Source organism: Phycodurus eques, chromosome 1 (genome assembly GCF_024500275.1).
Source record: "Phycodurus eques isolate BA_2022a chromosome 1, UOR_Pequ_1.1, whole genome shotgun sequence".
NCBI classification, from domain to species: Eukaryota; Metazoa; Chordata; class Actinopteri; order Syngnathiformes; family Syngnathidae; genus Phycodurus; species Phycodurus eques.
In genome coordinates this window covers 47,326,881-47,354,416 of record NC_084525.1, presented here as the reverse complement: position 1 = coordinate 47,354,416, position 27,536 = coordinate 47,326,881, and the positions used below count along the sequence as shown (strand labels likewise).

The following is a 27,536-nucleotide window of genomic DNA, read 5'->3' as shown; positions in this document are numbered from 1 at the left end:
TTTCTTTAAAGAATGACAACAACCCCAATTCCAATGAAGTTGGGACGTTGTATTAAACAGAAATAAAAACAGAATACAATGATTTGCAAATCACGTTCAACCCACATTTAATTGAATACACTACAAAGACAAGATAGTTCATGTTCAAACTGAAAAACTTGATTGTTTTTAGCAAATAATCATGAACTTAGAATTTTATGGCTGCACCACGTTCCAAAAAAGCTGGGACAGGCTCATGTTTAGCACTGTGTTAAATCACCTTTTCTTTGAACCACATTCAATAAACGTTTGGGAACTGAGGACACTCATTGTTGAAGCTTTGTGGGTGCAATTCTTTCCCAGTCTTGCTCGATGTACAGCTTCAGCCGTTCAACAGTCCGGGGTCTCCGTTGTCGTATTTCACATTTGATAATGCGCCAGACATTTTCAATGGGAGACGGGTCTGGACTGCAGGCAGGCCAGTCGAGTACCCGCACTCTTTTACTCTGAAGCCACGCTGTTGTAACACGTGCAGAATGTGGTTTGGCAATGTCTTGCTGAAATAAGCAGGGGTGTCCGTGAAAAAGACGTTGCTTGGATGGCAGCGTATGTTTCTCCAAAAGCTGTATGTACCTTTCAGCCAGAATGGTGTCGTCACAGATGTGTAAGTTCCCCATGCCAGTGGCACTAACACAGCCCCATACCATCACAGATGCTAGCTTTTGAACTTTGCGTCCATAACAGTCCGGATGGTTCTTTTCCTCTTTGGCCCGGAGGACACGACGTCCACAATTTCCAAAAACAAGAAGATGAGCTCGGGCCCAGAGAAGCCGGCGGCGTTTCTGGGTGTTGTTGATAAATGGCTTTTGCTTTACATAGTTGACTTTCAAGTTGTACTTACGGATGTAGCGCCAAACCGTATTTACTGACATTGGTTTTCTGAGGCGGCACGGTGGACGACTGGTTAGAGCATCTGCCTCACAGTTCTGAGGACCGGGGTTCAATCCCCGGCCCCGCCTGTGTGGAGTTTGCATGTTCTCCCCATGCCTGCGTGGGTTTTCTCCGGGCACTCCGGTTTCCTCCCACATCCCAAAAACATGCATGTAGGTTAATTGACAACTCTAAATTGCCCGTAGGTGTGAATGTGAGTGCGAATGGTTGTTTGTTCCTATGTGCCCTGCGATTGGCTGGCAACCAGTGCAGGGTGTACCCCGCCTCCTGCCCGATGATAGCTGGGATAGGCTCCGGCACCCCCGCGACCCTAGTGAGGAGAATGGATGGATGGATGATTGGTTTTCTGAAGTGTTCCTGAGCCCGTGCGGCGATATCCTTTACGCGTTGATGTCGGTTTTTGATGCAGTGCTGCCTGAGGGCTCGAAGGTCACGGGCATTCAATGTTGGTTTTCGGCCTTGCCGCTTCCATGCGGTGATTTCTCCGGATTCTCTGAACCTTTGGCTGATATTATGGACCGTAGATGATGAAATCCTTAAATTCCTTGCAATTGTACGTTGAGGAACATTGTCCTTAAACTGTTTGACTATTTTCTCACGCCCTTGTTCACAAAGAGGTCAACCTCGCCCCATCTTCGCTTGTGAATGACTGAGCAATTGAGGGAAGCTCCTTTTCTAGCCAATCATGGCGCCCACCCGTTCCCAATGAGCCTGTTCACCTGTGGGATGTTCCAAACACGTGTTGGATGAGCATTCCTCAACTTTTTTTGTCACCTTGCAGGCATAAAATTCGAAGTTTGTGATTATTTGCGAAAAGCAATCAAGTTTGAACATTAAATATCTTGTGTTTGTAGTGTATTCAATTAAATATAGGTTGTACGTGATTTGCAATCATTGTATTCTGTTTTGATTTATGTTTAACACAACATCCCAACTTCATTGGAATTGGGGTTGTAGACTGATTTATTTTAATTAATAACCAAATATATACAACTTCAGCAATTGTACATCAACCCTGAACACACACACACACACACATACAGTATGTATTGTATAAATCTCTTCTACGAATGACCTGGTCCATCTGTTCATTTTAAAAAAGCAATGTTGCACTTTTCCCACTTCTGGTTTGAAAGTAACGTGTCGGAGTGTGTGCATGTGCGTGTTAATCCGCGTCCATCAGGCTGCCATCCAAAGCGTAAACGCGAACATGCTGACACAACATCTCAAAAACAACAAATACTCTATTGTCAATATACTGTAAAGTGTGCTTTTCATTCAATATGCTGAAGCTGAATCAATAATAATATGTGGTATGATTGTTTACGAATGATTTAACACATGCTCTTGTGTTCTCAATATGTTCTCATAAGTTTGAAACGTGCGTGAGCGCCATCTACAGCGCCAGAGTGGTGACGACTCCCAAAGTACAGAGTGTGCAGTCGAGTCACTTGTCAATTGTTAGCTTTGACGTTCCGTTATAGTCATGATAGTGATACCAACCAACCGACGAAGTAAAGGTATCATTTGTATTTTCCCTAGTAGAGGCAGCACTTCATCACCGAGTCGCCCAATTGCACTTGTCAATTAGTGTAGCGGATGAGTTATTTTTTGGAACAATGCTTCTTTCGTCACGTTTGTCTCGATTGAAAAATGTTGAAAACCACGATCATTTTCTGGAATGTTGACCCCTAGTTGTCGAAACACAAAAATAACAGTCTCGTTCCGAGTTTGCTTGTGCTTCTTTTACCGAATTCTACGGTAACGCACAAGTCGCTCGTTTCACATTGTGACAAATTGTAAATAGAGATTTTTTATTTTATTTTTTTTTAATTATTATTATTTGTTTTTTCCATACATACACGAGTTCAGTTTTGTGGCAAAAAAAAAAATACATCTGTTCATTCTATACTTCCGGAATATGTTGTTAAGGCCTCTTCCCTGTCTTGTTGCTAATATTCCGTCCCAAACAAATTATAACAAGAATATGATGACATGATATTCGAACAATGTTGCCTTAAATGACAAGATGCTCCAACTGTCGTGCTAATTTTAGTGTTGATTTCCTCTTAGCGGGAAAAATATGGTAATATTAGACATTTTAAATCAAATGATGTCGCATTCATGTTGCTCTGAAAATTGGATTGTGACAATCAGTGTAGTCACAGAATAAATTGAAATAATTGTTGCATTGTTATTATTATTATTATTATTATTAGACTAGTAAGTAAAATGGTATAGTATAATATTCCAACAAGGAACCTTTTTTTTTTATCATTACTTGGCTAGTAGTTAGCATGCCCATGAATTAGCATCCTATTAGTCCCCACGACATATTTTCATTTTAAATCTAAGGACGATTTGCACTTCCCGCTATTATTGCCAGGTATTTATGGCGGTGGTTTCCTTCCGGACACACGTTGCTGACAAGACAACAACAATTTCAGCAAGCTAATGCGTGTTAGCAACGGAGCTAACGCCAAATGCAACAAACGTGCACCGACGTCGACCGCAATAATGACTTTTAGCAAGTTGCCATGCTAACGTTGTTGCCGGCTCACCAAAACAGTTGTTTGTACGCGGCACAAGATTAACAGGTGCCGACACACGCTAGCTATAACATTGACAGTGATAGTAAAAAAAAAAATATATATATATATTAAAAAAAAAAAAAAAACACTCAAGGATCGTCTTTATTGATCAATGATTGATTGTGATATCCAATGTTGGGGAGTAACTAATTACATGTAAAAAGATGACGTCATTTAATTCCAAAATGAATGTAACTACCCATTATATTCCTGGGAGAATATGTGTAATTTTTACAATTTTAATTACATTTGAAAAATCGCCGCAAAAGCTCAGATTTTCTTTTTATGTCACTTCCTCCTTCTCCAGCCAAAACTTGCGATTGGCTCTCTTTGGCCATGTGTCATTCAAACATGACATATTTTTTCCAAATATGACCTCCAATTCGTTCGTCTGATATTTTGAAAAGGTTAGACTCATAGTTACATTTACATTTCATCACGTTTTGTTATGAGTTTATTATTTGTGTAGAGAACAATTCATTCCAAAATCATGATCTATCTATCCTGTGGATGAATTCATTCAAAATTAAGAAAAGTCATCAAATGTAACTAGTTATTTTACTTTGACAAAGTCGTTGACATAATTACACACTGTTACATTTGCAGCTTGCAATTGTAAGCAACTACATTTCCCAACACTGTTGATATCGCACTCAGGGCCTCACTGATTGGTTGCAATTTGCTGTGTTGATTTGCATGCTAGCAAGCTACCACTCCAGGTGCATAAAGCTACAGTATATAGACAATTTACAGCATATTTCAAAAGTCTGCATGCGGCTGTAATGATTTATGACAGCACCGTTCACGTGGTCACTGTCTGATTCTGATCAGTTGTGGCAATGTCGCGGCCCGTTTGGTAGAATTGCGCGTTAAAGGACAATTATCCCACTTCCTAAGCAGTATCAGAGGTGGAACAAAAAGGAACGGGAGAACCGGAAATATCCAACGGTCATTTCTCCCTGGCCTTTTTCGTGTTGAAACCAATTGTCACTTTCACCCGACATTAGCGTCGAAAAAGTCATCAAACGACCTCATTGTAGAGCGCGACGTCCGCGTGTGCAGGAAAAAAGGCCAGGTCCTCCACGATGGCTCGGATGCTCCAATTTTGAGGGGGAAAGGACGTATGAAAGACGTTCTGGATAAATGGCACTGTGTGTCACATGACGTGACGTGGCATCTGTAAAGCTGAAGTCGACGCTGCGATTTAAAGAGAGCACAAAGGTCAAATTCTCTTTGTTTCGTCGTTCTGTTTGAAGGTCCCATGCCAACCTTTTTTTTTTTTTTCATCATCTTTGATGCCCTTTTATCGGGTTTGCCAGATATTTTGGGTTGGAAATGCCCAGGATGTCCTTTTGCAAGCTATTCTAGTCGGTTTTCTACGCCTGGCAATTGAGACGGACGGACTTCCCATGAATATTGCTTATGTAAATAAGATTTGCACCGATTGGATCACTCTTATTCTTCCTTTAAATATCGAAAAGCAGCCTTGGTCCTTGGCGAAATCGTGGCGTCCTGTGGCCCGCGACAGCACAGCCATCGTGACGACACCGTGTTTGGACTATTCGATGTCTTAGTTTCATTGGGAAGCACGATTCAGCAAGCGTCGGATTGTCGGCCCACTAACGGGGAGCGCGATCTGAAAGGGGACCTGGACGAAAATTCAAAGATGGGAATATTACGAGGAGGAACCTGCGCTCGACATTCCTCGCTGGTGACAATGCTATTTTCATCCAATGGTATGATGGCTACGACCTTTAAATGACCCTCCCCAAAAACTGATTTTATTTTTTACTGCTGATGATGATGATAGTTATTATTATCATTTTTTTTCTTTCGTGCACATTTTTAAGGGTGACTGTTACCATGGCAACAGCCAGCGTCACTGTACCTGCTGCTGCATTAACACACGCACACACACACACACACACACGTCTTTTTCTGATTCTCTGCATTTCCTGCTCATATGTAAATAGTTTTTTTGTGAATGCTTTGAAGAGAACGTGACCTTGGATGCTATAATACATGACGATGTATTCTTTTAAGAGCAGTTCGCAAAAAGCATTGTCATGAAATGAAAACGTGCAGAATGTCAGTGAACATTGTCAAAAGAATGATGACGACGACGACGTTGCTTGGGGCTCAGATTAAAGTTTCTGGAGAAATGATTGGTGCGTTTAGTCTTGAATCACTTGGCGCTGCCAGCAATCCTGAGCTTGTTCCCGTGGCAACGTAACGCACACACATACACGCACTCGTCCAGGCGACACTACACGAGCTCAACTCGCAAACAATCGGGAATGAGAAGGGAAAAGCAGCAAAAAACGACCTGGATTAGGACGTACCTCTTTCCATCGGAATTACCACCTGGAACAGGAAGCGCCGCCTGGAATGGGAAGTACCGCCCGCAAAAGGAAGTGCTGCCTGAATTTGAAAGTAACACCAAGCTCAAGAAATCCAATCTGGAAAAGGAAGTACCGCCTGAAACAGGAAGTACCGCCTCGATCAGGAAGTACCGCCTCGGTTCAATCTCAATCTAAATCAATCGACTGGAAGGAGGCGCGTCGGCAGTTAATTGGATTAAAGTCTTAGCGAGTTTGGTGAGTGACAGCAGGAAGAGGAAGACATTTCCCAGTCTGCAGAAAGAACCGAGCAGCACGTTCACACATCAAAACCACTTCGGCGCAAAAGCAATCCAAGTCCGCCGAGGACACGAGCACCGCCGGAGGAAAAAGTACCACCAAGAGGAAGCAACTGGATTCGGAGTACCATTTGTGTGAATATGTGCCATCGGGAACAGCATGAAACAGGAAGTACCACCAGGATTTGGAAGTACCACGTGGGCTTGGAGGTACAATTTGGAATAGGTAGTAAAACCTGGATTTGATGAACCATAGCAAGAAGAAGTACCAGCTGCAACAGGAGGTGTAGCGCAAAGACGAGAAAGTCGTACCTGGAACAGAAGCAGCCGCTTTAGGAAGTACCACCACGGACAGGAAATGCTATAAACGTCTGGATTTGGAAGTACCGCCGTGGATTAAGAAACCTGGATTATGAAGTACCGCCTGGGACCGGAAATTCCCCAAAGAGCAGGACTACGAAATCCCGTCTTTCGTCAAATAGCGGCCGTCCCTCTGCCTCAGATCACAATTCGCTGCCTTAACGCTGTTGCTAACCAGAACAGCGGCACTGAGCGAGGCGTGATGGGTGATAGTGTGGCATTTCGTTCGAATGATGGAAAAACATCCAGTTGAATCCAAAAATGTGTCATTTTTGAACAACACATTCATTCATATAATATTCTGATTTTATTATAGTTCCTTAAATATTTTTTGGTGTCTCATAAAATAAAAAGACACAAGTTTGGACTTGTATCTTTTTTAGGTAGGACTTTTCTTTCCAAAAAAAGATAAACGAAGATATTACTTTTTATCCAAAGAGAATATGAATTTTTTTGGGAATGATAAAAAATAAATACATATGTTTTAAATACAAATTGATTTTTGGAACATGATGACATTTTTACAGCAAAATACTGCTTTTTTGTGAAGAATTACATTTTTATTCTTTTAGGATTATGGCTATGACAAAAAATCTTGAATCTTTCTTTAAAAAAAGGAAAAATTCTTGCAATATGCGTTTTTTATCGACTTGGGAAAACAAAATTCTGTTTGGGAACGGCCATTCTCAGCGTTGCCGGACTGTGACGTCACAGCGGGGCCAACGTACGTCTTCCGTCCCCACGTGACTTTATGCGGCGGACGTCTGAGCATTCCGGTCGCCTCTGACACGCGACGCTCCGCAATGTTGCGCGTGGACGGCTGACATTTCTCCGCATCTCCTGGGATCCGCTCAGAGGACGTCGGGAGATTTTTGCCGACGTTTGTGAACGCGAACGTCCGAGCGCCAATTCCTGGCATGTTTTGCATTTCCGGCGCCTGCCGGCTTTGCCTTCCGTTTTGTCTGCGCTCCTCTGGATCCTGGTCCCCCTTACACAGGTAGGACGTGTTGTCCTCATCGACCCGCAAACTGATGGGTAACTAGTTTTGAAATCTAAAGCCGCTACAAATTGTTTGTTCGACTATTATTCAATGTATTTTAAAAGGGGCATTGGTGACAATAAAAAAAAAAATTTTTTTTTAAAAAGAGCTTGCAAAATCCGAACATAATTTAAAGTGAAGATCATTTAAAATTTTGGAATTTAAGCAAGAATCATGGAAGTCGACACACATGTTTTGCTTTTTGCGGGCCACACAACAAGATGCGGTGGGCCGGATCTGGCCCCCGGGCCTTGAGTTTGCGATTTAGGGCCCTTGACGAAGCTAACATGCTAATTAGCATGAGACTATGTGTGTGCGTGCGTGTGCGCGCGCAGTGGACAGTGAGAAATGAAACGCAGACACGTGGCTGGAGAAGCAGGTTGCGTCTCGGGGAGGGAGGCGAAGGAAGCAGGGGAGGAAAGGAGGGAAGGGAAGACGCATCCGACTGGAAGGAAGCGAGAGAGAGGGGAGGGACAGCGTCCGAGTCGGGGGTGTGGCCGAGCGACACACAAAGCAAGAGAACAGAAAGAGAGAGAGAGAGAGAGAGAGAAGGGCAAAGGGAGATGAGAGCGCGAGAGGAGGAGACACAAATACAGGTGTGCGCGTGTGGAAGTTGTCTTCATTGTCGACACGGAGGTAAGACACTGCTCAGCATCCGTGTGTGTGTGTGCGCGTGTGTGGTTTGACATTTGTGTGTGCGCGTGCGGCGTGTACTTACGTGAAGGGCGTGTGCTGATGCGTGCGCGTGCGTACGCGTGTCTCATGAGCACACGTGTGAGTAATGTGAGCGTATTATATTTAAGTGTGTGTGTATGTGTGAGTATGTATTTGTGAGTAAGGCCGTGTGTGCGCGCGCGCGCATTATAACTGAGGTCACTGCACAATACCGATAATACAACAATGAACAAACGATTGCGTCGTAACGGATGTGTCGGAATGAAAACACCCGTGACTTATCATGCTACATGCTACATACCACACAAGCCGCTGCACATTCATGAACAGTTATTGTTGTTATTTTGTCATATTACCAAAGTTTGCTACTTGAGCTCACGGATGTTGAATGCTCAATTTGCTCGTGCTGTTAACGAACGTGAAATGCTAACTTTGCTGCCGCTACTCACGGTGCGGCTAGCTTTATATTGCTATTTTATGATTTGCTCGCTATTTGCTATCTTTGCGCCCGCTGATCGATGTTTAGCTTTGGTACTGCTGGTAACAAATGATTGCGGATGTCGAATGCTAACTTTGCTAATACTGCTAATGAATGTCAAATGCTAACTGCGCTGCCGCTAACAATGTCGAATGCTAACTTTTCGACTGCAGATAAATGATGTCAAATTGTAACTTTGCTTGTGCTGTTAAATGAGGTGAAATGCTAGCACAGCTAACTTTTGATTTGCATTTTGACATTTTGTTTGCAAATTTTGCTTCCGCTGCGTTTAGGTCGTGAAGACCGTGAAGAAGGGGAAAATAAGGCCACCGAAGTGAAGCGACGCATGAAGACACTCAAGTGCACTGCGCTCAATAATTCACGCAGCACGCAGCTGACATGTATTGGCTATTTTTAGCACGTTAGCATACCTGAACATGAGCAAAATTGTTATGGATTTATTCCTCATTGCTCAACATCAGCTATGTCCTGACTAACTTACACTCGTACGACGAATTGACTGCTAAGCGCTACATGCAATGCTGCTAACACTCCTAAATTTTGCTATTACTGCTGCTAATACTGCTGACTGTCTGAGTGCAGTAATCCCTCGCTATATCGCGGTTCACTTATCGCGGATTCAGTCTTCTAGGCGCGGTTCCCTTTATTGGCTGTATGATTTGAATGTAGGCGGCACGGTGGACGCCCGGTTAGCACATCTGCCTCACAGTTGTGACATTGTGAAATGTTAGCGGTTGCAACTCCTGGGAATTTGGAAAAATAATTCGCCGCCCGCACCGGTTTGAGCGATCGAGGCGAAATTGGGCAAGCGTGTCTGTCGTGACAGGACGCGCGAAAAAAAGTCTCAAAGATCCAAATGAACAGGAAGTCGGCCATTGTGGCTTAAAGCTGCCATTTTGGATGAATTTCAGTGCTTATACTTTTTTCAAACTCCAATTAGCAAAGTTGCCCAAATCAAAGCACAAAATAACACCGAGTAAATGTATCTTATTTCGACTGAAAACCTCTTACTTTCATTATTTTTAAGACAGTTTTGGCTTTTTTCCCCCTACATTTTAAGCAAGACAAAAAGACTTGGTTTAGGATGCAAAATCTTATTTTAGGAATCTTATCAAGTCAATTCATACTAGTTCCACTGGCAGATTTTTTTAAAAAATGTATTTGGGTTGAGGGGGGGGGATTTTTGGATTGAAAAAAATCTGACAGTGGAACTAGTATGCATTGACTCGATAAGATTCTTAAAATGTGTATCTTAGTCATTTCGTTTTGCCGAAAATGTAGAAAACTGTCTTAAAATAAAGTAAGATGTTTTCAGTAGAAGAAATAAATAAATATATAAGCGTTAGATACAAAAAGAGGATTTTGCGTTTGTGCATTGAACAAGAAAGCCAAGTTTTTATTTTTTTTGCGTCGCCATCTAACGTGGGAAGAGCACGGAGTCAAGCCCCCGTCGTGACGAACACTCGACGACACTAGCGCATCCCATAACGACAAGCGCACGGCGAGGTGCCAGTAGATGACGCTCGTGCACTGTTTGGTACGGCGGCTGTTTGGAAAGTGGATTGAGTTGCGTGCAGAATTGCTGACTGTGCGCATTTCGGCTGACGGGTCGACTCTGCTCCTCTGGCTCGCCGATCGTCACTTTTCATTTGTGCTTTGATTCGCAGAGATATAAGATTTCTACGTCATATTCTGCCCTTTGAACAAACTTTTTTGACGACGAATACTGCAGCTTACTGGGTGACTAACAGTAGTTGTGAAACTCTTCTTCATTTGTGTCTGCATGACTGTGTTGTACTGCCCCCTGATGGCCAAGTTGCACACAAGCTGTCTGCAGCGAGACTGTATATAAATGGCCACAAAGTTATTTATTGTTTAAGGAAATATGATAATCTTTTGAATTGAACTGCCCTAAACATTTAATAATCTTGTATGTATGCGTACAACGTTATTGTTAGGGGAGTCTAATTGACGTGATTTGCGCATGTGTGACGTTCACAGTAACCTGCTGCCGTTCACACACCCAAACAACTAAATGTAAGCACAAAGAGAGTGAAATTGTATTCATGTAAAAAAAAAAGAAAAAGCTGAGGGAGAAACAGTCATACAAGTTTTCAATTTGCCACTATTTTCATGAGTGCACTAAAAAGGTTTAATCTATGAAATGTTTTTGTTTGGTGCTCATTTGCGTATTATTGTTATTGGAGCGTTTCGATTCACTTGCACGGGCGCTAAAGCTAACGTCGCAGTGGCTGGAACGAGCGAAGCTTGCCGTGCAGTTGTGCTTTAATGACAAGTGAGTAGCGACACACAAGCACACGCATGAATAAGTGCGCTGTTAGCGATAGCCAGTACAGTACCTGCGTGCTATTGGAGGTTTTTTTTTTTTTTTTTTAACATGAAATCAAGTCGTGAAAGATGCTGTGTAGCAATTGCTAAGCTAGTGACATAATAAATAATGATGATAAATAATGAAATAGAAATATGCTGTCACGTGATCCCCCCTCAAACATGCATTCCTAGAACCGGCCCTGGTTAGAACTATTTGGGTTATGATTATTATTATTTTTTATCCATCCATCCATCTTCAACAGCGCTCATCCTGGTTAGGGTCGCGGGGCGATGGAGCCTATCCCAGCTGACTCGGGGCGAAAGGCGGACTCCACCCTGAACTGGTCGCCAGTCAGTCGCAGGGCACATATAGACACGGACGACCGTTCGCACTCACATTCCCAGCATCACTGAGCGGGAACTGAACAGTGACTTATTAAAAATATGGCAAAAAAATGTTGTTGTGTTCTTTGTGGAGGCTGGAACGGATTTGATGACTGTGATTTGAGATACGACTGAAACTCATTTCTCAAGGCGGCGCTGCATAAGTGTTGCGCGTCCGCTTTTCCAGTTAATGCTTTTTTATTTGTTTTTATTTTTTTTTATTGACCTCCAGACTTTTGTTATGGATGTGGCGTCCAGTCGCGGAGTCCCGATTGGACTGTCGGGTTTGCTTTGCTTTCAAGGAGCCTAGGGAACGAGACTGCTCGGATTCGACTTCTTCTTAGGGCCTGATTTTTCAGCTGCAGCGTCCAGTCAGTACACGGCTGGGAGATGACAGACGGCATCCAATCAGATCGATTGCGGAGACCAGTCGGAGCGGCTGTCAATCAAAACGCGACGAGACTTTTGCCAAAAAGTTGTGCACACGTGAAGGACACGTCACTGGCTCGGTTAACCGCACGCGCACATACACACATGGACAGACACACACACACACACACACACAAACATGCATACATACAAACGAGAAAAAACAAACAACTCACATAGACACACGTGTGCACACGCAGACACGTACACACTCAAAATCAAATAGCCATACACAGAGACACAAACACACACACACACACACACGTGGACAAAAACACTCCGAAAGACACACACACTACCACAAAAACACACATGCATGCACACAAACACCCACAGACAGACACACACGTACACAGACACAGACCCATACAGACACACAAACAAACACACACAAACTAAAAAAAAAATGCATTGACACAAACGTACACTTGAAGCACACGTGCACACATAAGCAGACACACACGCATCCCCCTCATCGTGCCTCTCCGGGTCGGGGGTCACTCGAGGCGTCAAGAGGCTGAGGATGCTGACTCGTGTTGTGTTCAGGAGCGTAGTTTTTTTCCCCTCTCTCTGCCTTCCCGTCCTCCTCATTTCCTTCCCTTCTCACTTCCTCCATCCTTTCCAGCCTCCTCCTCCCTCGTGTGTCCTTCGTTTCTCTTACGCCTCCCGCTTTCCCCGCCTCACTGTCACCCTTTCGCTCCTCCCCGTTTCCATCTCTCGTTCCTGCCCTCTTCTCTTCTCTGCAATCCATCACTCACAATCCCAGAATTCAACTTTGACCATCGGACGGAAAGCGAGTGAGACAGAGGCAAAAAGAGAGAGCGACAGAGAAGCAAAGACGGCGAGAGAGAGACATAGAGGGTGGCGAGGATGGACGTTGCTCGGCGACGGTTGCCGTGCAACGCGATGGGGAGGGACAGAAGGGAGGGGCTTGGTCGCAGGAGTCAAGTGAAGGGTTGCCATGGCGATGCAGGCTTCCTGCTGTCAGCCTGTGTGTGTGTGCGTGTGTGTCAGATTTCCTCTCGTGGGGAGATGACAAAAGAGGTCATGTTTAGGATGAAGAATAGTTTGAATTTATTTAAATCATTTGTATGAAATGGAACAACCAAGTAAGGAGAAGAGTTGTAATACTGCGAGAGTGAAGTCGTGTTTTTTCAAGCAATTCCTATTTTTCGAGATGTCAGACTTTGGGAGGATAGACGAAAGCTTTTTAAAAGAAAGTCAAGGTTGTGCGGAGCAAGATTTCTTTTACACGAGTCATATTTTTGGAATAAAATCTTTTTTCTTTTTTAAGTCGTTATTTTGCCATTGTAAAATCAAAATATTTATTGATATATTTTTTTCAAAAGTCATGCAGGTATTTGTTTTTAGAATTAAAAGTATTTTTATTCAAGAAAGAAGTCAGATTTCTTCAGGTAAAAAGTATAATTTATTTTTAAGAAAGGGTCACAATGTAAGAAAAAAGATATATTGCTACGACAAAAAAACCCTGTTTTTTTTCAAGATAAAGTAGTAGAATAAAAGAAAATATTATTTTATGATGATCATTTCAACATACTTCCTTGACACCAATGACTGTGCTTATTTCTTATGAAGACAGGACTTTGACGCCATCTTGTGGGCATTTTCGGACCTCGATACGACTCGTTTAACCAATGGCGAGGGGTAGGATCTACCAACAACAAAAGAAAACCAAAAAATGGTTTTGTTTTGAAAGTTTCAGTGACTTTCTCAGAGCAATAGAACTCATTCAAGTGGATTACATTTGGGTGACTTTTCTTAGTTTTGAATGAATGCAAAGTGGAACTTTCAAATTCAAAAAATGAACCACATATTTGTTCTTGACACAAATGATAAACGGATAACTCCATAAGATGACATGTAGATACACAATAAAAATGCGTTCGTTGCGTCATGTGTACAACGTGTGGGGAAACATGACGCCGTGTTGACGTCATGACAAACGTGCACAATTTAGACAATTTCGCTTCTTAAGACAAACCAGATAAACGAATGTTCCATTAAAAAAAGAAAGTCCCAAATTCTATAGAGGAAAGTGTCCAAAAGTCAAATGTTCTTTTATGTGTCCTCGAGTGCAGCTCACTCTTTCAAAATCCTAGACACACTAATAGATTGCAGCACAAGGTGGCGCTGGGAGGTCATATTTGGAAAAATATGTCACGTTTGGACTTCGGCAGAATGCCACGTGACCGGTGAGAGCCAATCGCGAGCGTCAACTTTCGACGGAGGAAGTCAGGGAAAAGAGTAAAAATGAAATCTGCGCTTTTTGTGGCGATTGTTCAAATGTGATCACGAGAAGCAAAAGTGTGATTTACCGACGCCTTTTCTCGCAGTCACTAAAATGAATTCAAATCGACTTTGCAATGAAATGACATCTTGCGGTTCCATGTACTGAGTTATCATCTGCAAATGATGGAGAGGAGGAAGGCGCGCATCTCCCGCCTCCTCTGCCTCCCTCCCTCCCTCCCTCGCTCCTCTTCCTCCTCTCCCTCCTCTTCCTCCGCTCAACGTTGCATTGGCGCGGACGAGCGAGGCGAAGCACAACAATGTGGTGCATCAACTGCGCGTCGGACAAAACGCCCGCCATTGCGCACAACAAGCTCCTCTACTGGTAAGGAGACCGACAGCGACGGCGTCGTGCGGTCACGACGGCGAGTGCGTGTGCGCGTGGTGCGCGCGATCGAGGGCCGACGGCGCACCGGCATGCGCGCGCGTCACACTTGACCGTTGACGACCCGCCGTGCGCACGGCGGCTTTGCGCGCGTTGACTCTCTCGCCATCTTTGGGTGTCTCTCGAGCTTCTTGCTGGCCTGGCAACTCATCACGACTGCTCGAGTCAGGCGTCTTTTGCTTGGTCGTTTCGTATCGTACGATTCCGAGTTTCAACGTGGGATATTCAACTATTTCGCACCGGACGTCAAGTGAAATATTCGTGTGCAAGCGTTTGTATATGAAGTCAACGCAAATGCGCGAATAAGCGCAAATTCAGGCAGGGCGACGCGAAAGACGCGGAAATTTGCTTCTACGGCAATTCGCTCTTCCGACTCAAGCCGCAAATTTGCACGAGGCTGCGTCGCAAACAGCCAATCGGCGTCAGGAAATTCCCGGAGTTGTTGAGCAGCACGACGGCGGGTAAAATGATCGTCGCCGGAACATTTCGTTAACTCCGGCACTGGGAAGTGAACTTTCACCTCGCGTTACTCGCGGCGCGGGAGGAGTGTGCACACTCGACGTGAATTCGCTTCATTGGCGTGACCGAAGATGAGATTTGAAACCGTAACCCTGTTTTTCAACCCTCATTTGAAACAGTAATCCTCTTTTGAAACCCTACTTTGAAACCCTAATCCTGTTTTAAAACCCCAATTCGAAACCCTTATCCTGTTGTAAAACCCTCCTTTGAAACCATTACCCTGTTTTGAAACCCTACTTTGAAACGCTAACCTCGTTTGGAAATCTTAACCCTCGTTTGAAACCCTACTTTGAACGCCTAACCCTGTTTGAATACCCTCATTTCAACCCCTAACTCTGTTTTGAAACCCTAACCCTGGTTTGAAACCGTAATTTCAAACCTTAACCCTGTTTTAAAACCCTAATTTGAAACACTAAAGATCAGGGTTTCAAATTGGGGTTTTGAAACAGGGTTAGGGTTTCAGATTGGGGTTTGAAAACAGGATAAAGGTTTCAAATTGGGGTTTTGGAACAGGAGTAGGATTTCAAAGTAGGGTTTTAGGAGAGTTTTTGGGTTTGAGAACAGGATTAGGGTTTCAAATTAGGGTTCAAATAGGGTTAAGGACTCAAACTAGGGTTTGAAAACAGGGTTAGGTTTAGAAATTTAGGTTTTAAAACATGATTAGGGTTTCAAGACAGGATTACGGCTTCAAATATGGGTTTCAAAATAGGGTTAAGGTTTCAAATGAGGGTTTTGAGACAGGTTTATGATTTGAAACCCGAATTTGAAACCTTAATCCTGCTTTGAGACAAAATCTTAAACCTTATGATTTGAAAGCCTAAAAAACCCTGTTTTAAAACAATGTTTTGAAACCCAAACTCTGTTTTGAAATCCTCGCCCGTCTTGAAACCCTACCCTGTTAATCCTTTCTCTGTGCCAGTCGACTGGACAGCGGCATCGAATTGTCGCAGGGCCTCATTCAAAACATCAACAGCCAAGTGTTCGCGTCGTATTTGTCCGTTTTTGTGTCTCGGCGTTTTAATTGCCTCAATGTGTTGTTCGATTGAAATCAGCAGCGTCGATTCAGTCTCTTCGTTTTCCCACAATTCCGCAGCAGCATCGCAGTCATCGAAGGTGCCTTCCTCACCAAATAAACAAAATGATTCAATCGCTCATTATTGTTTTAAACTGGCTGCTTTCTGTCCTCAGAGAACTTCTCGTTTATATTTGACTTTACGCCGATCTGATCGGTATCGGCCGATAATTAGCGTTATATGCTCGAAAGCTTTTATCGGCTTTGATGTCGTAATTCGCCGAGCCGATCAATGACGTCATCGATCTGCCCCGCACGAGACATTTAACTCCGCGTCGCCTTTGCGTATAAATCCAAACGCTAGTTAGTTTTTAGCCTTGTCACGTGCCTTGTGGCGCACTACTGTAACTGTCTGACGGCCAATAAAGTTTTTTTCAGTAATTGAATTACGTTAAGTTAGCACCCATTATTTCTGTCATGTAATGTTGATTTGACCTAAACTTACGTCAGTGGCCGATCCTTGAATGCCCCCTAGAGGTCATCGATGTTTTCACTTTTGCCTAAAATGCTCGAGAATCATTTTGAGCTGGGATGGAGCGAAGATGAGGTGAAGATGAAGATGATGAGGACTTGCGAATTGACCTCGAGTTCAAAGTCTTGGGCTTGCGACTTAACTGCGACTTGAAGTTGAGAAAGGCAAGTCCCGAGTCAAGTCGCGAGTCCTGTTTCAAAGTCTAGGACTCACGACTTGACTTTGAGTTTCAAAGTCTTGGACTTGCGACTTGAAGTTGAGACAGGCAGAGTCAAGTCACAAGTACTGTTTCGAAGTCTAGGACTGCTGACTTGACTGTGAGTTCAAAGTCATGGACTTGCAACTCGACCGCGACTTGAAGTTGAGACCGGCAAGTCCCGAGTCAAAGTCACTGTAGTTCCGTGAAGAAAAGTTAGGATTTATGTGGTTGGGGATCGCTAACATTAGCTAACGTTCGCATGCTGCTAGTTTTGTTGAGTGCAGCGAGTTGATCCAATGAAACCCGTGTTTCATGCATTTCAAGCAGCGTGCAGAGCTGGTCCGTGAACTGAAAACCGGTCCCACATCCCCAAGAAGAGCTGCCGTGCGAGCCCGTCCCTGTGGATCTGTGAGAATGACGTGCGGGGTGGAAAAAAAATGAGAGAAAGCCGGAGGACGGGGACGGTGGGCGTTCATGAAGACACTCGAGTCACGCCGCCTGTTTGGGAAGCGCCGCTGAAGCCGTTGAGTCAGCAGTGAGCCTGTTGCCTAGCAACCACCGTGTGGATTCCAACCCCGATCCCAGCTGGTGCTTTTCTTGGATGGACTCGACTCCGGGTGCTTTGGATGCTACAAACGGGCATGACTAGTCGACAGAATTGGAATCTTACGTATTCTATTATAGACTCCAAACTGTTTGTGATGTTTTGTGGAACACATGTACGTTAGGTTGGACAAAGATGCTACAATTGTCCGATGTCTATGGAAACGTGTACATTAGGTTGATCAGTGGCACTTTTTGGGACAGACTCAAGTTGCCAGAGTGGCGTGGGTACAAAAAAACAGGCATGATTAATCGATTGCTGATATTTTAATCAAGGAATATGTATTTGTGTGAATGCGGTTCTTAATGAACGAAGCAATGGAGGCAAAATAGAGTGCACATAACGATCCTGCCGTCCAAACAGGAGTTATTAATAATAATAATAGTAATTCATGTGTTACACTTATTTTTCACTCAAAGACGCTTCACAATTTCATGGATGGATGGATTCATGGAGTCGTCAGTGATAAGCTCCATGTGTAGCCACAGCTGCCCTGCAGGGGGCAGTCTGACTGAAGCGCGGCTGCCATTCTGTGCCTACGGCCCCTCCACCACATCCGTTCGTAGGCCATGCAGGTCGGGTGTCTTGCTCTGGGTTATGAACATTCAGAGAGCGATTATCCCATCCCGTGCAGTTTTTTGGGGAACTGTGTGGCCAGTTAAAGATGAGTGACACGTCCTCCGTGATGGCCGGTTAGCTTAAGCTGTTTGACTGACAGAAGCGACTTGAATGTTTTGCTGTTGTGCATCAACTTGAGACTTAAATCCTCCGCCATGACGTCTCCACCCAGGAAGGACCCCCAGGAGCCGCTTAGCGCCGCCGTTGAGCGCCGTCTTCGATCACATTCTGATTTCTGTCATCACCTTTAAGTTAGCTTTTCATCATTTAGAAAGTTTCACTTTCAGCTTCAGTTTCAGCGGCTGACAGAAGAATCTGGAATGTCCGTTTACCCATGTTGGTACCATCATCCTTATGTCAAGTTGACACAATCATGCCAGTTGGAACCAGCATATGAAGTTATGTTGGAACATCATGTCTACTGTATTCCATTTACTCAAGCTGGTACCGTCATGCCGTCATGGTGGTACGAATGTGCCCATTTGGTCAATTAGATAGCACCGTGCCCTTTTAGTCATGTTTGGTGACATCATGCCCATTTAGCCATGGCGGTGGAATCTTGCTCTCGAGTCACAGTGGTACAGTCGGGCCCTTCTAGTCATCCCCATCAATTTACAAGACGAAAAACAGCTGTGTCGCTGCCCCCTCAGTCCACTTTTGCTTTCCGTCCACGCCGCTTGCAATGATGCGGCAAAATGCTAACGACGCTTGGCTATGTGTGTGCGGGCACAACAGAGGATTGTGGGTGGATGATGGAGGATTGTTACGTCAGATCCCAGATACACGATGACCAGTTTTACTGCAGCGTGGGGAGAACTCTGTGTGTGTGTGTGTGTGTGTGTTTTGTGTTCTGCAGTATTTTGTGAGCTTCAAACACCCCCACAAAGCAGGTGCCCAGGGTGTGTGTGTGTCTGTGTGTGCTTGTGTGCGTTAGCTGAGCAGGATGGCGACAAAGCAGAACGACATTCAAAGTAGAGTAGTACGTCATTACAGACAAAATGACCGACCTGTTGTGTTTGTTTTCATGTGTTGTCACGTGCGCTTCCTGATTGGTGGAAGGATCTAAGATGTTGAATGTGTTGGGCGCTATCATCACGCCCATTTTGTCACAGTGGCACCATTGTGCCAATTTAGTCAAGTTGGTTCCACCCTGTCTATTTAGTTGCTTTGGTACCATCGCATCCATTAGTGACATTGGTGCAATGATGCCGTTTTATTCATGTTGGTGCAGTCGTGGCTATTTAGTCCCACTGGTACCATCACGCCCATTTAGTCAAGTTGGAAGAAGCGAGTTGGTATAGTCATGTCCTTTTAGACAGGGTGGTATCATCAAAGGTATTTAGTCACGTTTGGATCCTCTTGCCCATTTAGTCACTTTTTTCATACGCGTTCGGTGACGTTGGTACTATCATGCCCATTTCATCAAGTTGGAACCAGCATGCTTGTTTAGTTATGTTGGCGCAATCGTGCCCATTCAGTCAAGTTGGTACCATGATGTCAATTTAGTCAATTCATGCCCTTTTAGTAATGTTGGTACAATCATTTAGCCACATTGGTGCAATCATGCTCCCTCAGCCACGTTGCTACAAACATGTCTGTTTCGTCACGTCTGTACGATCATGTGTCAGACGGTCCCAGTTGGTGGAAGACGACGAGTTGGCGAGTTGCCTAGCCATCTCAAAGTCAAAGTCGTGCCGCCTCGCGTATCGGACTGTTTTGATGCTTCGTGGAGGATGGACCTCCTAGCCGGTGGAGGATGACTGAAGATGTTGAACGTGGTGGGCGGTGCTTGCCTACTGAGCAGTTGAAATCTCATCACTTTGTGTCATCGCAAAATACTTTTGTCTCTGAGAATCACACGCTTGCCCAAGGCAAGACGCTTGTGTATGCGTGTGCGTGCGGGTGGAAAGCAGAGATTTGAGCTCACTAAATTGTCTTTTATCGTTTTACGCTTCGGGATGACTAAATTGTCCTGGAGACTTCCAACAACTTGTACTGTATGTTTGGTCAGTTGAAGACTAAATTGTCTTTGAAGTTTACAAACTATGTCGATCGTCGTGGCCTTTTGAAGAAAAGGCACACGTTAGGTCATTGTCTCCTTGCTTTCAACGATCCGTTTCCTTTCCTCCACATCCCGACTCCCGCTGCTTCTTCTCTGCACACCTAATTCCACACCTCCTACTTTGTCTCCGCCTCTTTCACGCTTCCAGAACTCAGCAGCCAATGATGCGGCGGCAGGTGGGGGCCTGGCGACGGTCCCGCCCGCAACAGACGACAGGGAGGATTTATTTATAGCACAGAGCGAAGAGCTGCTTGGTCAAATGTAAAACAAAGCGTGGAGAAAACAAAGTATGATTTTCGTTCTAATCACAAGCGTAACAGCAACAACAATAATGATGACGACACGACGTTTTTTAGATTATGTGGGTGAGCGTGGGTGTGTGGTTGTATTCATGATGACCTCGCACCGACTACCAGATCCTCCTTGAGACCGGTAGGTAGATCATCTTGAGCCGTAGAAGCTGTAGAACCTTGTTAAAGCCCACATTTACAACCCTGTAGTGAACAACCAGAACCTCCTTGATCATCACTAGAACCTGCTGTACAACATTTAGATCTGTAGAACCTCTAGAACCCTCTTAATGCCCACTTTCACAACCTTGGAGTGGACTTCCGGAACCTCTCTGATCACCACTAGAATTAGTTGTAGAACATCTAGAACTATGGAACCTTTAGGACCTTCTTAATGCCTACATTTAGAACCTTGTATTGGACTACCGGAACCTCCTCGATCAACACTAAAACCAGCTGTAGAACATCTAGACCCATAGAACCGATATGACTTTCTTAATGCTTACATTTACAACCAATGATGGACTACCTCCTTCATCACTACTAGAACCTGCTGTAAAAGATCTTGTCCAGTAGAGCCTCTAGAGCCTTCTGTTCACCTTCACAACCTTGTACTAGACTACCAGAATCTCCTCGATCACCACTAGAACCTGCTGTAGAAAATCTAGCCCTATAGAACCTCTAGAACCTTCTTAATGCCCACCTTCGCAACCTTGTAGTGGACTACGGGAAGCTTGGATCACCACTAGAACCTGCTCTAGGACCCCTAGGCCTACACAACTTCTAGATACTTATTAATGCCTACATTCACAATCTTGTAGTGGACTACCAGAACCTTCTTGATCACCACGAGAACCTGCAATACAATTGGTCATTAGAAGTTTGAAGACGATCAGGAACTTTATGGCGAGCCAGAGAAGGCTTGAGAGGATGGGGGTGATGTGATGCCAGGCCTTTGAATGGGTGAGACTCTGGCGGCAGAGTTCTGGACATAACGGAGCCTATCCAGGAACTTGCTAAGCCCCCCGTGCAGGACGTTTTGTCAAGCGATTCCCGAAGCTCGAGGTCATAGTGGCAGCAAAGGAGAACTTTATCTGCTACCCGACAGCTGAAGTCAGGGAAACTTGCTTATTACCTTATTAACACTCAAGCGCAGGAATGCGTGGGCACAGACTCTTGTTGTGGATCCTCCTCCTTTATTGCTTCAATGCAACATGTTGAACTCACACATTGTTAGCCTAGCACTACTTCCACCCTCACACACCCTTGCAGTGCCCACACACAACAACAGTTTATCGTAGGAGCGCAGAAGGGAGGAGGGCTTCTGTGGACCATCTGCAGGGAGGGAAAGAGGAAGAAGACCTCCGGGTCCGATGCCATTTGGTTTGCTTGCGCGCGTGCGCGCACACGCACGCACGCACACACACACACACATACTGCGCTCACAAAGTGGTGGCTCACTGACACACATTTGCCAGAGTCCCCGTTGTGTCGGAATGTAGAGCGTGGCGAGCCCACCGGGCACACGAGTAGGGGGCTCGCTGGTATGCGTATTGATATGTATAACTTCATGCATAATATGCATAATACTTCAAATAACCTAATTTACGAGTTTTTTTGTAAAATTCCTCGTGTGCTTTTGACATATTTGCTAAATAAAGAGGATTCTGATTCTAAAAAAACAATAGGATTCTTCAACAAACCAAGTATATGTTTTTAGAGTGTAAACAATGTTGTCGAAGAACCCAACATACGTGTTTGGATATACATCAAAGACTAGTTTTCAAACGGAGATGTCAAACACAATTTATCGTCTTAATATACCTGTTTTTATTAACATCAAGACAATGGACCGATGTACGTGTTTTTGTTAACATCAAAGACAATTTACATTCTTCTAGTCTAGTGTACAACAATGTGGTCTTCCACGATATCCGTTAATTACACATTTGCTGTGTGTCATATTGTTGGCATTGTCGACATATTATGTACGCTTGTGTCACACTGTAAAAAAACACACTGTGTGTGAGGTCATGTGAAAGACACAAGGACATCTCCGACACACGCACAGTGCAGACACCCACACACTGTTCAGCATTAGTCAACGTGTGCGTGTGTGTGTGCATGTGCGTGTTTGTGTGTGAGTGAGCTTGGCAGCGCCCACGTTTGCTTCTCTTGCATCTTCACGGGCGTCTTTGATGATAATGATGACGATAAGGACAAGCTAACGATGGCATCTCTTGAGCTGCTAGCGTTGCGTTAACCGCGCCTGTGTTTTGTCCTCAGCGTGGAAGGTGAGCCGCGGTGTACGGAGGCGCTCCCTTTTCCAGATTCATTGTTCGGCCACCCTTACGCCTCCAGCACCTCCAGTGGGCCCCTGGGAGCCTCCCACACACAGGTAGTACCCACACACACACACAGCAATTAGCAACACGCTGATATACAGTATCTTGGCTCCATTTGTCCACCTGTACTTCTTCATACTGAAACTAACTCCTTGAGCCATCACCTTATAATGGTGGAATGGTTTGTCCCAATGATCCTAGGAGCTAGGTTGTCTGGGGCTTTATGCCCCTGGCAGGGTCACCCATGACAAACAGGTCCTAGGTGAGGGACCAGACAAAGCACGACTCAGAGGACTCCTATGATGTATAAAAACACTGGAAAACGTTTTCCCTTGCCCAGACGCGGGTCACCGGGGCCCCCCTCTGGAGCCAGGTCTGGAGGTGGGGCTCGAAAGCAAGCGCCCGGTGGCCGGGCCTGCACCACAGCCCGAAAGGGTAACGTGGGTCCTCCTTCCCATGGGCTCACCACCTGTTGGAGGGGCCATAGGGGTCGGGTGTGAACTGTGTGGTGACCAAAGACAGGGACCTTCGCGGTCCGATCCCCGGCGACAAAAGCTGACGTGGACCGTCACCTCCCTGGCAGGGAAGGAGCCCGAGCTGATGTGTGAGGTCGAGACTAGATATTGTGGGGCTCATCTCCACACACAGCTTGGGCTTTGGTACCAGTTCCACTCTGGAGTTGCCCATGGTGAGAGGCGCTGACCAGGTGTGGGTATACTTATTGCCCCCGGCTCGGCGCCTGCACGTTGGGGTTCACCCCGGTGGACGAGAGGGTAGCCTCCCTCCGCCTTCAGGTAGGCGGATGTGTCTTGACTGTTGTTTGTGCCTATGCACCAAACAGCAGTTCAGAGTACCCACCCTTTTTGGAGTCCTTGGAGGGGGTGCTGGAGAGCGCTCGGCTCACTGGGGACTCCATTGTTCTGCTGGGGGACTTCAATGCTCACATGGGCAATGACAGTGAGACCTGGAAGGGCGTGATTGGGAGGGATGGGCCCCACGATCAGAACCCGAGCGGTGTTCTGCTATTGGACTTCTGTGATCATCACGGATTGTCCATAACGAACACCATGTTCAAGCATAAGGGTGTCCACACGTGCAGTTGGCACCAGGACACACTAGGTGTCCTGATGATCGACTTTGTGGTCATCTCATCGGACTTGCAGCCACATGTGTTGGACACTCGGGTGAAGAGAGGGACGGAGCTCTCAACTGATCACCACCTGGAGGTGTCTTGGCTCCGATGGTGGGGGAAGATGCCGGTCCAACCTGGCAGGCCCAAACGTATTGTGAGGGTCTCCTGGGAACGTCTGGCAGAAACCCCTGTCAGAAGGAGTTTCAACTCCCACCTCCAGCAGAAATTCACCCACGTCCCGGGGGAGGCGATTGACATTGAGTCAGAGTGGACCATGTTCCGCACCTCCATTGCCAAGGCGACGACCGGAGCTGTCGCCGTAAGGTGGTCGGTGCATGTTGTGGCAGCAATCCGCGAACCCGCTGGTGGACACCCGTGGTGAGAGATGCCGTCAAGCTGAAGGACTCCCATCAGGCCTTTTTGGCTTGTGGGACTCCTGAGGCAGCTGGTGGGTGCCGGCTGGCCAAGCAGAATGCAGCCTTGGTGGTCGCATGGTAGGAGTTTGGTGAGGCCATGGAGAAAGACTTCCTGACGCCTTTGAGGAAATTACGGTCTACCATCCGGCGTCTCAGGAGGGGTTAGCAGTGCACCATCAACACTGTGTAAAGTGGGGATGGGGCGCTGCTGACCTCGACTCGGGACGTTGTGAGCCGGTGGGGAGAATACTTCGAAGACCTCCTCAATGCCACCGACACGCCTCCCATGAGGAAGCAGAGTCTGGGGTCTCTGAGGCGTGCTCTCCTATCTCCGGGGTTGAGGTCGCAGAGGTGGTAAAAAAGCTCCTCTGTGGCAAGGCCCCGGGGGAGGATGAGATTCGCCCGGATTTCCTAAAGGTTCTGAATGTTGTGGGGCTGTCCTGGTTGACACGCCTCTGCAACATCACATGGACATCGGGGACACTGCCTCTGGATTGGCAGACTGGGGTGGTGGTCCCCCTTTTTAAGAAGGCGGACCAAAGGGTGTGTTCCAACTACAGGGGGATCACATACTTCAGTCTCCCTGGTAAGGTATATTCAGGGGTGCTGGAGAGGAGGGTCCGTTGGGAATTAAAATCTCATATTCAGGAGGCGCAGTGTGGTTTTCGTCCTGGCCGTGGAACAGTGGATCAGCTCTGCACCCTCGGCAGGGTTCTCGAGGGTGCATGGGAGTTCGCCCAACTAGTCTATTTGTGTTTTGTGGACTTGGAGAAGGCGTTCAACCGTGTCCCTCGGGGGGTCCTGTGGGAACCCCCTGATACAGATTGTTCGCTCCCTGTACGACCACTGTCAGAGTTTGGTCCGCATTGCTGGCAGTAAGTCGGATTTTATTTAATTGAGGGTTGGACTCCGCCAAGGCTGCCTTTTGTCACTGATTCTGTTCATAACTTTTATGGAAAGAATTTCTAGGCGCAGCCAAGGCGTAGAGGGGGTCCGGTTTGGTTGCTTTGGTATTGCATCGCTTTTTCTAGATGATGTGGTTCTGTTGGCATCATCAAGCCATGATCTCTAGCTCTCAGTAGAGCAGTTCCCAACCGAGTGTGAAGCAGTTGTGATGAATATCAGCACCTTCAAATCTGAGACCATGGTCCTCAGTCGCAAAACGGTGGAGTGCCCACTCCAGTTTGGGGATGAGATCCTGCCCCAAGTGGAGAATATCTCTGGGTCTTGTTCACAAGTGAGGGAAGAATGGAACGGCAGATCCGCAGGCGGATCGGTGCAGCGTCTGCAGTGATGCAGACTTTGTATCGGTCCGTTGTGGTAGAGAAGGAGCTAAGCCGAAAAGGTGATGCTCTCAATTTACCGGTGGATCTATGTTCCTACCCTCACCTATGGTCCCGAGCTGTGGGTGGTGACTGAAAGAACAAGATCCCGGGTAGAAGCGGCTGAAATGAGTTTCCTCTGCATGGTGTCCAGGCTCTCCCTTAGAGATAGGCTGAGAAGCTCAGTCATCCAGGAGGGGCTCAGAGTAGAGCCGCTACTCGTCCAGATTGAGAGGAGCCAGATGAGGTGGCTGGGGCATCTGATTAGGATGCCTCCCGGACGTCTCCCTGGTGAGGAACAGGGAGTTCCAGCCACGTCCCACAGGGAGGTGTTCCAGCCACGTCCCACAGGGAGGAGACCCCGGGAACGACACAGGACACACGAGATATATATATTTCGTGTGTCCTATATCTCCCGGCTTGTCTGGGAACGCCTCGGGATCTCCCCTTAAGAGCTGGGGAAAGGGAAGTCAGGGCATCCCTGCTAAAGCTACTGCCCCCGCGACCCGACCTCGGATAAGCAGAAGGCTTATGCCCAGCGAAGTTTTTAGCTTGGAAGCTAATCAGGCAGGTGTTTACTAGGAAGCTGTTAGCTAGGAATATTGTCTTATCAGGAAGTTATTACCTCATGGGCTAAGTGGAACCTCGATTTAACGGACCCCAATTTAATGGTTATCAGATATAACGAACAGAAAATAGTGTCCAAAAATAGTGTCCAGTTGTCACACAAACCATCATTGACAAAGTCTGTTAATTCCAGAACTGGCCGTTGTTGTCCCAGATATTTGGTCTGAAGACTAGATCTGGCTAATGGAGGTGTCTACCTGTCCATCCCATGTTGGCAGGGGTGACGTTCCATCAAAGCTTAGCTTAGCGTCAACGTAGGCACGCAGCTCACGTATCTAGCTCTTCACAGCTGTGGCTGTGTACATCACGTACACATCTCTGGAACATTTACCCCCCACCCCCACCCATGCGCCAGCGAGGTAAGTTTGGATAAACTAGAAAATGTTTCATCTATTTTTAAGCTTTTTGATATTTAGTTTATTTGTACTGTACTGGGTGTTTTCGGCCACGAAAAAAAGGTCTATTTGTATAGATAGCCCTTTATCACAAAAAAGTCTCCCCCCCATTCGTCTGTTAACTCGAGGTTACACTCTACACAGGTGTTTACGATGAAGTTTTAGCTAGGCATATAATTTGTCAGGTCACTGATGGTGTAGTGGTACAGTCGCCTGACTTTGGTGCGGGCAGCGTGGGTTCAGTTCCCACTCAGTGTGAATGTGAGTGCGAACTGTCGTCCGTGTCTTTATGTGCCCTGCGACTGACTGGCGACCAGTTCAGGGTGTAGTCCGCCTTTCGCCTGAAGTCAGCTGGGATAGGCTCCAGCGCCCCGCGACCCTAACTAGGATAAGCGCTGTTGAAAATGGATGGATAATTTATCAGGAAGGTGTCAAGGCTAACCGAGCACCTGTTGTTAAACAGGACAGCTCGCCCATCTCTACGCCCAGCGCGGCGAGCTTGGCGTGGGCACAGCGGAGTCGCCAGCAGCCTGCCAGCCTGGCACTACGCAAGCAAGAGGAGGAGGAGAGCAAACGCTGCAAAGCCCTTTCTGACAGCTATGAGCTCTCCACGGACCTCCAGGACAAGAAGGTGACACACCCCCTCGGGACCATTTATGAGCCCAATCCGTATGAAAGGCTTCTGATTGGCCGCTCTTTCTCTCAGGTGGAGATGCTGGAGAGGAAGTACGGCGGCCAGTTTGTGTCTCGGCGGGCGGCCAAGACCATTCAGACGGCATTCCGGCAGTACCGCATGAACAAGAACTTCCAGAGACTCCGCAGTTCGGCCTCGGAGAGCCGGATGACGCGTCGCATCATTTTGTCCAATATGAGGATGCAGGTACACACACACACA

General features: G+C 46.1%; 1 protein-coding gene across 1 annotated transcript in view; it reads left to right on the top strand.

The window, feature by feature from the left end:
- The first annotated feature begins 6,990 nt into the window (after nt 1-6,990).
- LOC133412442 (IQ motif and SEC7 domain-containing protein 2-like) overlaps nt 6,991-27,536 on the top strand; it is a 30,141-nt gene continuing 9,595 nt past the window's right edge. The window contains exons 1-4 of the mRNA XM_061695654.1: nt 6,991-7,516; nt 22,691-22,802; nt 27,105-27,272; nt 27,348-27,521. Coding sequence (XP_061551638.1) covers nt 7,437-7,516; nt 22,691-22,802; nt 27,105-27,272; nt 27,348-27,521 — 534 coding nt within the window. The 5' untranslated portion in view covers nt 6,991-7,436. The remainder of the gene's footprint in view (nt 7,517-22,690; nt 22,803-27,104; nt 27,273-27,347; nt 27,522-27,536) is intronic.